Source organism: Apostichopus japonicus, chromosome 18 (assembly GCF_037975245.1).
Source record: "Apostichopus japonicus isolate 1M-3 chromosome 18, ASM3797524v1, whole genome shotgun sequence".
Classification (NCBI taxonomy): domain Eukaryota; kingdom Metazoa; phylum Echinodermata; class Holothuroidea; order Aspidochirotida; family Stichopodidae; genus Apostichopus; species Apostichopus japonicus.
Window position 1 is genome coordinate 10,814,033 of NC_092578.1, and position 18,148 is coordinate 10,832,180.

Sequence of the window (18,148 nt, forward strand, 5' to 3'; positions counted from 1 at the left end):
TTAAAACAACTGGAAGGATAGTGCTCATTAGGATGAATCTACCACCCAACTACCATACCTCTAAAACAACTGGAAGGATAGTGCTCATTAGGATGAATCTACCACCCAACTACCATACCCCTAAAACAACTGGAAGGATAGTGCTCATTATGGTGAATCTACCACCCAACTACCATACCCAATAAAACAACTGGAAGGATAGTGCTCATTATGGTGAATCTACCACCCAACTAATATACCTACTAAAACAACTGGAAGGATAGTGCTCAGGAGGGTGGATCTACCACCCAACTACCGTACCCACTAAAACAACTGGAAGGATAGTGCTCATTATGGTTCATCTACCACCCAACTACCATACAAGGATAGTGCTCATTAGGGTGAATCTACCACCCAACTACCATACCCTTAAAAACAACTGGAAGGATAGTTCTCATTAGGGTGAATCTACCACCCAACTACCATACCCACTAAAACAACTGGAAGGATAGTGCTCATTAGGGTGAATCTACCACCCAACTATCATACCTCTAAAACAACTGGAAGGGTAGTGCTCATTAGGGTGAATCTACCACCCAACTACCATACCTCTTAAACAACTGGAAGGATAGTGCTCATTAGGGTGAATCTACCACCCAACTACCATACCTCTAAAACAACTGGAAGGATAGTGCTCATTATGGATCATCTACCACCCAACTACCATACCCCTAAAACAACTGGAAGGATAGTGCTCATTAGGGTGAATCTACCACCCAACTACCATACCTCTAAAACAACTGGAAGGATAGTGCTCATTAGGGTGAATCTACCACCCAACTACCATACCTCTAAAACAACTGGAAGGATAGTGCTAATTAGGGTGAATCTAACACCCAACTACCATACCTCTAAAACAACTGGAAGGATAGTGCTCATTATGGTTCATCTACCACCCAACTACCATACCTCTTAGAACAACTGGAAGGATAGTGCTCATTAGGGTGAATCTACCACCCAACTACCCTACCTCTAAAACAACTGGAAGGATAGTGCTCATTAGGGTGAATCTACCACCCAACTATCCTACCTCTAAAACAACTGGAAGGATAGTGCTCATTATGGATCATCTACCACCCAACTACCATACCTCTAAAACAACTTCTTGGGTAGTGCTCATTAGGGTGAATCTACCACCCAATTACCATACCTCTAAAACAACTGGAAGGATAGTGCTCATTAGTGTGAATCTACCACCCAACTACCATACCCACTAAAACAACTGGAAGGATAGTGCTCATTAGGATGAATCTACCACCCAACTACCATACCTCTAAAACAACTGGAAGGATAGTGCTCATTAGTGTGAATCTACCACCCAACTACCATACCCACTAAAACAACTGGAAGGATAGTGCTCATTAGGATGAATCTTCCACCCAACTATCATACCTCTAAAACAACTGGTAGGATAGTGCTCATTAGGGTGAATCTACCACCCAACGACCATACCCACTAAAACAACTGGAAGGATAGTGCTCATTAGGATGAATCTACCACCCAACTACCATACCTCTAAAACAACTGGAAGGATAGTGCTCATTAAGGTGGATCTACCACCCAACTACCATACCCTTAAAAACAACTGGAAGGATAGTGCTCATTAGGGTGAATCTAACACCCAACTACCATACCTCTAAAACAACTGGAAGGATAGTGCTCATTAGGGTGAATCTACCACCCAACTATTATACTCCCTAAAACAACTGGAAGGATAGTGCTCATTATGGTTCATCTACCACCCAAATACCATACCCAATAAAACAACTGGAAGGATAGTGCTCATTATGGTGAATCTACCACCCAACTAATATACCTACTAAAACAACTGGAAGGATAGTGCTCATTATGGTGAATCTACCACCCAACTAATATACCTACTAAAACAACTGGAAGGATAGTGCTCAGTATGGTGGATCTACCACCCAACTACCGTACCCACTAAAACAACTGAAAGGATAGTGCTCATTATGGTTCATCTACCACCCAACTACCATACAAGGATAGTGCTCATTAGGGTGAATCTACCACCCAACTACCATACCTCTTAAAGAACTGGAAGGATAGTGCTCATTATGGTTCATCTACCACCCAACTACCATACCCACTAAAACAACTGGAAGGATAGTGCTCATTAGGTGAATCTACCACCCAACTAACATACCCACTAAAACAGCTGGAAGGATAGTGCTCATTAGGGTGAATCTACCACCCAACTACCGTACCCACTAAAACAACTGGAAGGATAGTGCTCATTAGGGTGAATCTAACACCCAACTACCATACCCACTAAAACAACTGGAACGATAGTGCTCATTATGGTTCATCTACCACCCAATTACCATACCCCCTAAAACAACTGGTAGGATAGTGCTCATTAGGGTGAATCTAACACCCAACTACCGCACCAACTAAAACAACTGGAAGGATAGTGCTCATTATGGTTCATCTACCACCCAACTACCATACCCCCTAAAACAACTGGTGAGATAGTGCTCATTAGGGTGAATCTACCACCCAACTACCATACCCACTAAAACAACTGGAAGGATAGTGCTCATTAGGGTGAATCTACCACCCAACTACCGTACCCACTAAAACAACTGGAAGGATAGTGCTTACTATGGTTCATCTACCACCCAACTACCATACCCACTAAAACAAACTGGAAGGATAGTGCTCATTATGGTGAATCTACCACCCAAATACCATACCCAATAAAACAACTGGAAGGATAGTGCTCATTATGGTGAATCTACCACCCAACTAATATACTTACTAAAACAACTGGAAGGATTGTGCTCAGTATGGTGGATCTACCACCCAACTACCATACCCACTAAAACAACTGAAAGGATAGTGCTCATTATGGTTCATCTACCACCCAACTACCATACAAGGATAGTGCTCATTAGGGTGAATCTACCACCCAACTACCATACCTCTTAAAGAACTGGAAGGATAGTGCTCATTATGGTTCATCTACCACCCAACTACTATACCCACTAAAACAACTGGAAGGATAGTGCTCATTAGGTGAATCTACCACCCAACTAACATACCCACTAAAACAACTGGAAGGATAGTGCTCATTAGGGTGAATCTACCACCCAACTACCGTACCCACTAAAACAACTGGAAGGATAGTGCTCATTAGGGTGAATCTAACACCCAACTACCATACCCACTAAAACAACTGGAAGGATAGTGCTCATTATGGTTCATCTACCACCCAATTACCATACCCCCTAAAACAACTGGTAGGATAGTGCTCATTAGGGTGAATCTACCACCCAACTACCATACCCACTAAAACAACTGGAAGGATAGTGCTCATTAGGGTGAATCTACCACCCAACTAACATACCCACTAAAACAACTGGAAGGATAGTGCTCATTAGGGTGAATCTACCACCCAACTACCGCACCAACTAAAACAACTGGAAGGATAGTGCTCATTAGGGTGAATCTAACACCCAACTACCATACCCACTAAAACAACTGGAAGGATAGTGCTCATTATAGTTCATCTACCACCCAACTACCATACCCCCTAAAACAACTGGAAGGATAGTGCTCATTAGGATGAATCTTCCACCCAACTACCATACCTCTAAAACAACTGGTAGGATAGTGCTCATTAGGGTGAATCTACCACCCAACGACCATACCCACTAAAACAACTGGAAGGATAGTGCTCATTAGGATGAATCTACCACCCAACTACCATACCTCTAAAACAACTGGAAGGATAGTGCTCATTAGGGTGGATCTACCACCCAACTACCATACCCTTAAAAACAACTGGAAGGATAGTGCTCATTAGGGTGAATCTAACACCCAACTACCATACCACTAAAACAACTGGAAGGATAGTGCTCATTAGGGTGAATCTACCACCCAAGTACCATACTCCCTAAAACAACTGGAAGGATAGTGCTCATTATGGTGAATCTACCACCCAAATACCATACCCAATAAAACAACTGGAAGGATAGTGCTCATTATGGTGAATCTACCACCCAACTAATATACCTACTAAAACAACTGGAAGGATAGTGCTCAGTATGGTGGATCTACCACCCAACTACCATACCCACTAAAACAACTGAAAGGATAGTGCTCATTATGGTTCATCTACCACCCAACTACCATACAAGGATAGTGCTCATTAGGGTGAATCTAATGCCCAACTACCATACCTCTTAAAGAACTGGAAGGATAGTGCTCATTATGGTTCATCTACCACCCAACTACCATACCCACTAAAACAACTGGAAGGATAGTGCTCATTATGGTTCATCTACCACCCAACTACCATACCCACTAAAACAACTGGAAGGATAGTGCTCATTAGGTGAATCTACCACCCAACTAACATACCCACTAAAACAACTGGAAGGATAGTGCTCATTAGGGTGAATCTACCACCCAACTACCGTACCCACTAAAACAACTGGAAGGATAGTGCTCATTATGGTTCATCTACCACCCAATTACCATACCCCCTAAAACAACTGGTAGGATAGTGCTCATTAGGGTGAATCTAACACCCAACTACCATACCCACTAAAACAACTGGAAGGATAGTGCTCATTATGGTTCATCTACCACCCAACTACCATACCCCCTAAAACAACTGGTAGGATAGTGCTCATTAGGGTGAATCTACCACCCAACTACCATACCCACTAAAACAACTGGAAGGATAGTGCTCATTAGGGTGAATCTACCACCCAACTACCGTACCCACTAAAACAACTGGAAGGATAGTGCTTATTATGGTTCATCTACCACCCAACTACCATACCCACTAAAACAACTGGAAGGATAGTGCTCATTATGGTGAATCTACCACCCAAATACCATACCCAATAAAACAACTGGAAGGATAGTGCTCATTATGGTGAATCTACCACCCAACTAATATACCTACTAAAACAACTGGAAGGATAGTGCTCAGTATGGTTGATCTACCACCCAACTACCATACCCACTAAAACAACTGAAAGGATAGTGCTCATTATGGTTCATCTACCACCCAACTACCATACAAGGATAGTGCTCATTAGGGTGAATCTACCACCCAACTACCATACCTCTTAAAGAACTGGAAGGATAGTGCTCATTATGGTTCATCTACCACCCAACTACCATACCCACTAAAACAACTGGAAGGATAGTGCTCATTAGGTGAATCTACCACCCAACTAACATACCCACTAAAACAACTGGAAGGATAGTGCTCATTAGGGTGAATCTACCACCCAACTACCGTACCCACTAAAACAACTGGAAGGATAGTGCTCATTAGGGTGAATCTAACACCCAACTACCGTACCCACTAAAACAACTGGAAGGATAGTGCTCATTATGGTTCATCTACCACCCAATTACCATACCCCCTAAAACAACTGGTAGGATAGTGCTCATTAGGGTGAATCTACCACCCAACTACCATACCCACTAAAACAACTGGAAGGATAGTGCTCATTATGGTTCATCTACCACCCAACTACCATACCCCCTAAAACAACTGGAAGGATAGTGCTCATTAGGGTGAATCTACCACCCAACTATCATACCTCTAAAACAACTGGAAGGATAGTGCTAATTAGTATGAATCTACCACCCAACTACCATACCCACTAAAACAACTGGAAGGATAGTGCTCATTAGGGTGAATCTACCACCCAACTATCATTCCCCCTAAAACAACTGGAAGGATAGTGCTCATTGGGGTGAATCTACCACCCAACTACCATACCTCTAAAACAACTGGAAGGATAGTGCTCATGAGGGTGAATCTACCACCCAACTACCATACCCCTAAAACAACTGGAAGGATAGTGCTCATGAGGGTGAATCTACCACCCAACTACCATACCCACTAAAACAACTGGAAGGATAGTGCTCATTAGGGTGAATCTACCACCCAACTACCATACCCCCTAAAACAACTGGAAGGATAGTGCTCATTAGGGTGAATCTACCACCCAACTACCATTCCCCCTAAAACAACTGGAAGGATAGTTCTCATTAGGGTGAATCTACCACCCAACTACCATACCCACTAAAACAACTGGAAGGATAGTGCTCATTAGGGTGAATCTACCACCCAACTATCATACCTCTAAAACAACTGGAAGGGTAGTGCTCATTAGGGTTCATCTACCACCCAACTACCATACCTCTAAAACAACTGGAAGGATAGTGCTCATTAGGGTTCATCTACCACCCAACTACCATACCCCCTAAAACAACTGGAAGGATAGTGCTCATTAGGGTGAATCTACCACCCAACTACCATTCCCCCTAAAACAACTGGAAGGATAGTGCTCATTAGGGTGAATCTACCACCCAACTATCATACCCACTAAAACAACTGGAAGGATAGTGCTCATTAGGGTGAATCTACCACCCAACTATCATACCTCTAAAACAACTGGAAGGATAGTGCTCATTAGGGTGAATCTACCACCCAACTACCATACCCACTAAAACAACTGGAAGGATAGTGCTCATGAGGGTGAATCTACCACCCAACTACCATACCCACTAAAACAACTGGAAGGATAGTGCTCATTAGGGTGAATCTACCACCCAACTACCATACCCCCTAAAACAACTGGAAGGATAGTTCTCATTAGGGTGAATCTACCACCCAACTACCATACCCACTAAAACAACTGGAAGGATAGTGCTCATTAGGGTGAATCTACCACCCAACTACCATACCCACTAAAACAACTGGAAGGATAGTGCTCATTAGGGTGAATCTACCACCCAACTATCATACCTCTAAAACAACTGGAAGGGTAGTGCTCATTAGGGTTCATCTACCACCCAACTACCATACCTCTAAAACAACTGGAAGGATAGTGCTCATTAGGGTTCATCTACCACCCAACTACCATACCCCCTAAAACAACTGGAAGGATAGTGCTCATTAGGGTGAATCTACCACCCAACTACCATTCCCCCTAAAACAACTGGAAGGATAGTGCTCATTAGGGTGAATCTACCACCCAACTACCATACCCACTAAAACAACTGGAAGGATAGTGCTCATTAGGGTGAATCTACCACCCAACTATCATACCTCTAAAACAACTGGAAGGATAGTGCTCATTAGGGTGAATCTACCACCCAACTACCATACCCCCTAAAACAACTGGAAGGATAGTGCTCATTAGGGTGAATCTACCACCCAACTACCATTCCCCCTAAAACAACTGGAAGGATAGTGCTCATTAGGGTGAATCTACCACCCAACTACCATACCCCCTAAAACAACTGGAAGGATAGTTCTCATTAGGGTGAATCTACCACCCAACTACCATACCCACTAAAACAACTGGAAGGATAGTGCTCATTAGGGTGAATCTACCACCCAACTATCATACCTCTAAAACAACTGGAAGGGTAGTGCTCATTAGGGTGAATCTACCACCCAACTACCATACCTCTAAAACAACTGGAAGGATAGTGCTCATTAGGGTTCATCTACCACCCAACTACCATACCCCCTAAAACAACTGGAAGGATAGTGCTCATTAGGGTGAATCTACCACCCAACTACCATTCCCCCTAAAACAACTGGAAGGATAGTGCTCATTAGGGTGAATCTACCACCCAACTACCATACCCCCTAAAACAACTGGAAGGATAGTTCTCATTAGGGTGAATCTACCACCCAACTACCATACCCACTAAAACAACTGGAAGGATAGTGCTCATTAGGGTGAATCTACCACCCAACTATCATACCTCTAAAACAACTGGAAGGATAGTGCTCATTAGGGTGAATCTACCACCCAACTACCATACCTCTAAAACAACTGGAAGGATAGTGCTCATTAGGGTGAATCTACCACCCAACTACCATACCCATTAAAACAACTGGAAGGATAGTGCTCATTAGGATGAATCTACCACCCAACTACCATACAGCTACAGTTTTGAGTATAAAGCTTACTTGCAAAGCTTTGCAGATGTTGCCATTGGCTTTGACCTCACCATGACAAAAGCCAAGAACTTTCTATCGGACATGCACATACCAAGTATGAAGCTTAGGCAAGATATGCATGGTGAGATTTTGTGTTGACACGCCATGGTGTTACATATGCCCAACTACTAACTTGATAACAAGTATTACTGTTACAAATATACAGTTTTAGATCTGAGTCTTCACTTCATCATGATCATTTCAATATCATACCTTCTGCGATCCAAATACATGACTTCTCTACCATCCTGGTTCCAAAATCGAATCTCTCCTCCCAAACAGGCGCTGATAAATTGGCCATTCCGATAAACAAGTATTTCAACCTCCTGAAAATAGGATGTTAGGAAAAGGCAGTATAAAGCAACTGAGTGCATCAACTTAGGTTTGTACTGAATCTCTAAACAGTTTGCTCTCTGTTGAGTTATGAACAAATTTAGGAAAAGATGTGCGACTATCTTATTACTTACAGCTTCCAGCTCATGAGGGAAGAAGAATATATTTATCAACTGAGAAGAGAAACTATAGAAAAGTGACAAGAACACTTAATGGGAACTTGGATCCTTTAACCTGACAATAATAGATCACTGAGAAATTTGATATTTAAGCAGATATCACTTCTCAACAAGTTAACTTTTCAATATTGCTCAACTCACTATGCCAAGATGGTGTGTTTGACTGACCTGCTTGTGACCTTTGAGGCACAATGTGAACTGCTCTAGATGACTGTCACCTGTTGGAATCGCTGTGTTCATATATTGCTTTGGTGTTCGATTCTGAATTACTTTGATGCACCAGAATAGGAGCAACATTAAAATGACTAATGATGCACCACTGGCAACACCAAATATGAGAGTTAAGTAAAAGTTATATTCAGGAATTTCTTCTGGTAAGTCTCCCTGTAATCTAATGTTTGTGTAAAAAGTTTCATCAACACTTTTACTTCTTCCTTGAAGGTCTTCAAATCGTTTCTTTTCAGACTTGAGACGAAGATTTATCGCATCTGATGGAGGTATATTGATGTGTAGTTTAATTGGTGGAAGAATACTGATGTACCTTTAAGACAAAATAGAAAATGGTTATCAGATGCCAAAAAGGTAGCAATCACCTTCAGCTTAACAATCATGATTCAAAAGTAGAAGAGAAATGTCAAAAAGATACAAACTTATTAAATGGTACACTTGGTTAGCAAAATGCTCACTGGTAGTTTTCAAAATAAATATTGCAAGAAAAATGTATATATATTGGCTCATTCAATGGCTGAATGGCAATAATGCTGCAATATAAGTAAGTCAATCATATAGAAATATTAATGGCAAGTAATAAACAAATTTTTAAAGAGAAAAGAACTTTTAGTTAAAATGGGATTGAATAAGTGATCTCAGAAATATGAATCCATTGCTCTATCAAGTGAGCTAATCAGCCTAGATGTTGGTAATCCTTTCCAGTGCATGCCAGGGGTGCATATATTGTTTATAACTGTTTCCACTTAAGGTAGTACTATCCAAAGTAAACTAGATTATGAATTTGGTTATTTATCTAATTCTGTACAAAATCAACATTTTGGAGCATTGTTTGTCAAGAGTTTGGCAGAAATCAGGATGATTTCAAAAGTTGCACTCAAAATGTCGTGCTGTATAAAGATATGCAACTCAGTGATACAATTTCTTAGTTGTAAAAGTATTTGAGCAGCAATTTTCAGAAAAGTTTATTTTTATATCTACTTATTTGCTGTTCCAGGTAAGAGTGACCAAGAATGTGCTACTATTTAAGACACAAATAGAATTGTACTTCTCATAAGCGATAGCCTGTACAGTTTCCAATATGTAAGTGAGATCACATGACCACACAGAACTCTCATGATATGTTCAGCATAGGCAATGTATGTAAGCTTGACAATGGAAGGGAGAATAGATTAGACATCAGGATACACCAATAATGACTAGCATTTTTTAAATTAACTTAATTAACCCTTTGCTGAATGTGCAAAAACTTTACCATCTTATTTCAAAAACTCCAAACATTACAGGTGTGTAAACTTGTTTGGGGAAATTAACTCATATTGTGTTGAGTTAAAAATTCAATCAATAAACATCCAATTTTGCCAAATATTAGGAACCTGTGAAGTGGATTCTCTCTTGTAGCATAACTGCACCTCATAAAAACTTGATGATAAGAGGTATCAACTTAGGGACTAGAGCTATATACTAATGCATGTCTTAGCCACAATGTAGTTGAATTAATGAATTCCTAAACCCAATATCAAACTATCAGGTGATTCAACTGAACAAATCTCAAGCTCTTTACTTTTGAACCATATTCCAGTAGTTTTGTAAAAAATATCTTCGCATGTGGCCTGGATACACATACTATATATGAAGAAGTGTAAAAACCTGGTAACCTTTCATCATCAATACTGTTCACACACTGACATGTTAGCCATACATCTCAATAACTTTACATAATTTACTCACCTATTAGACAAACTAATGTTATAGAAATTAAGGAGTGCTGGCCAATGCCAGGCTGAGAATCTCCAGTGTTGCTTATTGCTTAGCCAGAGACTCAACAGAAACCTCTCTGTTCCTTCAGCTAAAGAACTCTCTGGTTCCTGATAGGTTATAGGAGTCACCTGCAGTTCTTTTAAGGGTAATGGAAAACTGCTAATCCCTCTCTCCAATTCGCCATTGAGTTTATGATCGGATAAGGGATTATCATCCATGAACTCCTTGCTGAGATATTGTATGTGATCCTTGACTCGAGGTACTTTATTGGTTGCCGAGGAGATGGTGGAATTATTATTGTTTATGGAGTCATATATGTACTGTGCGATTCCAGAATGGTAGATGAATAGAAATGATACAATGATCCATAACAGAAGAAAGGCCTGTAAAAAGGAAGAAAAATGTTCTTTACTTGTTACTTTTGTGTAAAACATATTACTCTTTATACAGTATTTACAGCATTGTCATTATAACCTTTTCAGTATTCTTAATGTCTAAAAAACATGATTTCAACCCTAATGCCCAAGAATATAATCAGTACAACTCCAACATCCTTGCCAAAGTGTCATAGTGCCTCAATAATTACATCTTTAAGTTAAGAAATCTGAAGCTTTTAATCATTAAACTCCAGATAGGCAAGCAGTGTTACCATTATCAGCCTTTGAAGAATTCGAAGACTGGCCAACAGGATTCCAAATGGTACTTTTGTGCGAAGACTGGGTTTGCCTGGAACATGTGTTGGTGAAGGAGTGTCAAATGGGGATTGGGTCTTTTTAGCAACACTTTCATCTGCAATTGCTATGGCCACATCCTTTGTGCCCCTGATACTACCAGCCACATCCCACTGAGGAAAAAAGATGTAAAAGACTAAAAAGAACATAGCTAATACCACTGGTAACTACACCCTGAAGGTATGCTTTAACATAAACAATAGGTTACACTGTTAGCAAGATAATTGATTAAATTTTTTTTTAAAACCCAACAACAATGAGATTTGTCAAACAACATCATTACATTTAACTTACATAAAGTATAATGACAACATCACTGTAGGGTACACACAACATTTGAATACACTAACATGTTATTAAACAAGAACAAATGGCTGAATCATTTTATGAAAATGTGTCTTTCAGATTTTGATTCAGTCAGATAAGTGAGTATCCACATATTACAACCTGAAGAACACAAATAGTATTACTTGATGTAGAGCTAGTAAATGCATCTATGTTGTGACTAATTACTCACCTCCGTCCTTCTAAAGTCAAGCGATAAAACTGGGACAAAGAAAAACATCTGAAGGAAGAAATCTGTTAGCATTGCAATTAATGCCAAGAGACAAAATTCCTAACAAGAAAGAAGGAAAGTAATATCACTGGGAGTAATCAAATCATATTAATATTTTCAATTGCAAGTGCTTCCTTTATTCTTGATATAACCTATGATGCAATAACATATGAAAATAAAACTTGTGCACTCTACAGTAGTTATCACTATAATTTCCTTCTGTAGGTAGGAATCATGCCAAATGCAACACCAAGTCAAAGTAGTGAGTGCAGAAGAAAATGTAGTAAGGTTAAACCTATGTTCACCAGCATAGGGCCTTCCATATATCACTACAGAGCCATAAGGTAACCAACATAATGTTAAATGTGATCTGAATGTACACACAGATCACCTTAATGGTACTCTTTGAATTCAGCAAGAACCAGTGTTGTAACCGAGCATTTTTGTCACTTCAAGACACAGGTCATTTGATTCTATTGCAAATCAAGTCAAATATAAAAGCAACATATGAAGTCATACTAAAGGCATAAGCCAAACAACACATCAACAGCTAAGGTTCAGCAAGAAATATACATGTGAACTGATGTGAGTCTGTTGGTACATCAGTGAGCTCCAGTTACAATGTTATGAGGCACTTAACAACAGTAATAATCTTGTGCAATTGACAGCAACTTAACTTTATTGTAGATGGATATACATGCAAAAGTATTAACTTCCTGCAAGCCACACTTTTGAGCAATATTTGAGCAATGTTGACCTGAAATGACATTTGACCTACACCAATTTGTTAATGTTCTTTCACTCACCAAGTTGGATCTATATACCAAGTATTAAGCTCATTCAATCTTCACTTTGTGAGTTATCATGTTAAAAGGTTTTAAATCCTTGAATTCCAAGATGGATCAACATTTCACGGTAGAACTTTATCCAAGGTTGACCTTGTGAATCATACTAAAATACTAATGTTGTGATATTGTCAGTTACGAATTTTCTTTTACCATCCTACCTTGATGCAGTCAAGGGTTGCTAGATGACATGCTAGTGTCAATACAAAGTTTTCTGAAGATCACTGCTAACTTTCCTAATTAATACCAGATTGAAACAGGCTTGAATATGCTAAAAGATACTGATAATGCTAAACTTTGACCTTATCAAGCAGGGGCAGCTGAGCCAAGAAGGACACAGGAGGCCTACCCCCCCTCCCCAACCACACCCCCATTTTGTACAAATCTTCAAAAGTGTTCTTGTCATACATAATGTGTGACCCAATTTGGCAATACAAAGTACTTTTTCCAATTTTGTAAGTTTAATGTGCCCTTTAGTGCCCCCTATGTGGAAAACATTCACATACCGCAATTGGTGGCACTGAGTGCATATGATCCCCCTTGTTTAAACATTTGGAGGTAACTTTGTGGTTTACCGACTTAAATCATTGACACGTTTCACTGGCACTTGATGGTTGTGCCCCCTTCGAACTGAACCGTTTCAAGTGGAATGTCAGTGTCAGAAAGAATTAAACTCAATATTTGTTCAACGATTGCATAATTGGCTTTACCATTTTCTTATAACAAGCATCTACTCTAGTAATGTCAAGAAGTTCAAGTCAAGTCAAGCCACAGTCCATCCCTTGTCAAGTCAAGCCACGAGTCATTAATGTCAAGTCAAGCCACAAGTCATTAATGTCAAGTTAATCCACAAGTCATTAATGTCAAGTCAAGCCACAAGTCATTAATGTCAAGTCAAGCCACAAGTCATTAATGTCAAGTTAAGTCACAAGTCATTAATGCCAAGTCAAGCCACAAGTCATTAATGTCAAGTCAAGTCACAAGTAGAAACAATGTGGCTAGAGTCTAACTCGAGTTCAAGACATTGACATGATTCAACAACACTGGATAAATTATGAGATTAAATCTTAAACAAAAGCCTTCGCTCATCAATTCTTGACACTGGACTTCCATACTTGTACCACATTTTGGTCACTTCTGACTTCCAGGCAGACCACAGGCACTATGTTTACTACTTTGTACACACAACCAAGGGATTTTCTCAATAGCGAGTTTACATTTCTAAAAGATGCTGATATAATTTACCTGTATAGCTGGAACGAATGTAAAGTGACCCAAAAACACAATTGATAAGCCTGTGCAGAGATTCTTCATTATGTACCAGCCTTCTCCACTTAACCCTGTAACAAAGTAACAAGAAACAAAATAACTATGCAATGAGCCAGCCAACAACATAGATGATACAACAAAAGTACAATGTAATTAATACTTCCACAAGCATAACAAATCACAATCACCTAGCAAAATATTCTACCGCACAACTTGACTCAAATGATACTTAATGTAACATGTCAATAGGTAAGTATGGATGAAGAAAAGACATAAATCAAAGAGAGTTTTACCTGTAGCTATCCTGGTGGGTACATCTAGATCCATTTGGGTGGATGCCACAGAGTTAGTCATGACCAGAGTATTTTCAAGTCCAATGATGATTACCAAGTATGGAAAAACCTCCCTGAAGATTGATATAACATTACTGATAACACAATCTCTCACATCTTGCAAAAGTATTCTTCATGACAAGATATCTTTCATTTTTAATGTATGCTTAATTTGTGGATTTAAAAAAAATTATGCTTAATGTGTACATTAAAATAAAAATACTATGCTTAGTCTCCATTAATTTTACATCTACAATCTCAAACTTGTATGTTTACAGGTATACAATGTTTGAAGACAAGAAATTAATATCACTCTAGCAATTTCTTTTTCACACCAAAAATTCTTTCACAGATTCATAGAAATTGTGACTTCAAAGTCTTGAGAATCCCACATGGGCTACTCTACTACTCAAGATCTTGAAAACTTTGGTGAATATTGAGGCATGCCTGTAGTAGGAAGTATTTCAACAAGAGATTCCATTGAGTACAGGTAGTTTACTCAATACTGACAAAAAAAAAATCATCCTTAGAGAACACCATCTCCTTGGGCCCCAATCCTCCCCACACCCCTCCCCTCCTCCAGATTAAAACACAATTGAATAGTTTTTATTAATAATTTTGATCAGTAATCACCGATGCTGTGGTAGTTCCAAACGTTGCCAAAGTGATTCAAAAGGAACATTAAATTAACTTTGACCTGAAATGGACCAAGATTAAACAATTATTTATGACCAAGTGAATATCCATATCATTATATATAGATGGCAGATGTGTATTGAGCAATTGCCACAATGAACATTCTGAAAGCTATGGGCTTTTTAAGTTTCATTTCACTCGTAGGTCAACCTAACCCTTAGAGGTAAATTTCTCACAAATAAAATGCTTAGTTGGCAGAAATTGATAGAGGAATCATGGCTCTTCCACAAAACATCAACCAATTTTGCTGCTAACAATTTGATTAAGGCCTAAGGAATATGTCAAAAGCTCACCAGTCATACATGTGTGTATGTATGTGTTTGATCAGGTTTACTATATGTAGTGATGAATCATTCTCAAGGAATGACTGAGAATACTGCTGTCTCTGTGATATAACACTTTTTTTGATCATCTGTACACCAGCATGTGTTCATTCCAAGTACTGTTACCTCTCATTTGACAACAGTATAAGAACCCAGTACTAACCAAGATGCAGTTTGATACATACCTAAGTGAACTTAACACATTTAAGTTGACTTGAACTGCTTTGTGAACATGATAACTCAAGTTCACAAAGTTTTCAGACTTTGACCTCTGTTGACCCCAAATGGACAATTGAACTTCACAGAAAACAATAGGCTCCTTTGTACTCAATTAGATGGATCCTCGACCAAGTATGAAGTTAATCCACCAATACCTTTTTAAGTTACAGTGTTTACAAGTGTCACATACATAGACACAGGATATCACCATCGCATAGATTCTTTTTGCCTCCAGCAAGGAATCAAACAATGAAACAAACCAGAAAGCTAAAAAGTCTCAGTGATTCCTTGCCACATTTCTATGAGGCACAGAAATGCATGTAAACTGTGAACACATGGTTCTTGTACTTCTAAAGTTGGATCCAATACCAATATGAAGTTCATCCAAGTATCAAATATTTAAATATTGTGATTACAAATTTTTCAGACTTTGATCACTGTCAAATTGGAATGACACTAGACTTCATCAGAGAATAACAGAAATCTCAATATGCTCAATTAGTTGTATCTTAACACCAACTTTGGTGTTCATATCAGTTTACTTTGGAGTTAGTTTGCTTACAAGACTTTCAAACTTTCACTTCTGTTTAATTTAAATGATCTTTGACATCCATGAGAAACAACTAATGTGTTACTTAAAAAGGTGAACCTCAATACTAAGTATGATAAGTCTTTTGAGTAGGAACTTTTCAAAGATTTTGGGCTTACTTCTGCTTTGACATCTCATCTTAGTAAACTTTGGTGAGTGAGGACTCACCAATTGACCACTGCCAATAATTTTCATCTCAATCAGATTAAAACCCAATGAAAAGAAGAATTTAATGTACTTCATGTCCTGCCTTGACTTCATGATCTTAGATGGGCAACAACATCAGGATTGAGCAAATGGGTTGGAAAATTGACAGACATAGGTAGATATACACTACCACTGTGGCATAAGCTCCATTGGCAATGCTAATTAAGTTAAACATAGTAAGGCTGAAATATTAGGGCACACATATGGAATGTGAGATTCATTGCAAATTCCTTATATGAGATATCATGTTAACATGACTCTGATCTCTGATGACCTTTGACCTTCAACAAAAATAATTTGATTTATCACCACAATATGTGGTATCAACATACTAATTATGAGATCCTCCTAAGATTCGATTCTTGAGATATTGTGTTTACAAGGTTTACAAACTTTGACTTCTGCTGACCACAAATGATCTATGACCACCAACAGAAGCAATATGGTTCATCATTTCCATATGGAACATCCACATGCTAAATTTGAGATTGATCTAAGATTGAGGATGTCTATTTACCAGCTTTTCATATTTTCGCCTCTGATCATTGACCTCCAGTAAGAGGAATTTACATACAAACTTTTAGATCCCTCTTAGTTTCCCTTTTTGAAGTATGCTTACAAGTAAGGCTTCTTCACACATGTACATCAACACACACACATACAGTACATACGTCACCATGATTGCAAAGGCTACGGTTTACATTGAAACCAATCATGCTGAACTATGACATCTGACAGATGATAAGAACAGGAAGAAAGGAAGGTATTTTCTCTGTCAGATACTGTCCAAGCCTTACCCTTCATTCAGAGTTGTCTCCACTCCAAGGAGCAAAGTTACTCCCACAGCCATCAATGGTGACAGTGATACTAGTATCGTGGCACTGAAAGCCAGTCCCCATTTAGACTTCACCATGTCTATACGACCTGACAAACAAAAAGTTTATGTTTAGTATCCAAAAAAATTGCACAAGAGCAGCATTGCAATTTAGAAAATAACAGTCTGCATATAGAAATATGGCCATCATGTACCAAAACTTTCTTTTATATTACAAATTTCAGTTGGTTGGTAATACTGCCAACAACTCTCCAATTTTCATTACTGACTCAAGTTAAAGTAGGTTATGAGATAAGAAAGCTGAATCATCTGCACTTTGTAGAGGCTTTTTGTTTTTCACATGCAAAATAGTCAAGTATTTCCACATTTGTGTAATTATTAATGACAAAGTAGAACAGAGTAGCAATGCAATCTCATTATTATTTCTACTGCTGTGCTTGTACTTTGATGCTCAGTGTATCAGTTAAGACAGGTATTGCAAGGTATGATAAGTAGAAGTTATTTACGGCATGTTTGTTAAAAGACATTTTCATGTACAGAGTATACGCTACAAAGGCAATACCAAATAACACAGAATGTTTCAAGGACAAAATCAGCAATCTAAAGCTTTACCTTAAAAGTTGAAAGGTAGCAAAAACCTATGATTTTACAATTGGTATCCTTTTGTGTAGAAAACACTTTCCTGCATCAACTTCCTTTTCAGGAGTACATAACGTGAACATTTGGATACAGTGTCAAGCTGTATAGCCTGGCTAGTAAAACAAGGCTTTATTGCAGGCTACAGTTATCACCATCACTTTTATCACAACTTGTTACAAAGTTGTTCTGTCATGTGTGTCAGTAGCTACTGGGTCAGTTCTGAACTTTGCACCTGACAGTACCGATAAACATCCTATGGTTTACGTCCATCACTCGGTGTGCTTTGAGGACATTTTCGGAAGGTCAGCAAGCATATAAGATAGTAATGGTAAGACACTTAAGGTCATAAACCTGTGTGA

The 18,148-nt window shown here is 38.8% G+C and overlaps 1 protein-coding gene across 2 annotated transcripts in view; it reads right to left on the reverse strand.

The window, feature by feature from the left end:
- Positions 1-18,148, reverse strand: part of LOC139959092 (sterol regulatory element-binding protein cleavage-activating protein-like) — a 61,111-nt gene that overhangs the window by 16,622 nt on the left and 26,341 nt on the right. For both annotated transcript variants that reach the window (XM_071956666.1, XM_071956665.1), the window contains exons 9-16: positions 17,113-17,239; positions 14,243-14,355; positions 13,926-14,020; positions 11,797-11,895; positions 11,198-11,392; positions 10,519-10,931; positions 8,728-9,100; positions 8,261-8,373 (exon numbers count right to left, since the gene is read on the reverse strand). In XM_071956666.1, the coding sequence (XP_071812767.1) occupies positions 8,261-8,373; positions 8,728-9,100; positions 10,519-10,931; positions 11,198-11,392; positions 11,797-11,895; positions 13,926-14,020; positions 14,243-14,355; positions 17,113-17,239 (1,528 nt within the window). The remainder of the gene's footprint in view (positions 1-8,260; positions 8,374-8,727; positions 9,101-10,518; positions 10,932-11,197; positions 11,393-11,796; positions 11,896-13,925; positions 14,021-14,242; positions 14,356-17,112; positions 17,240-18,148) is intronic.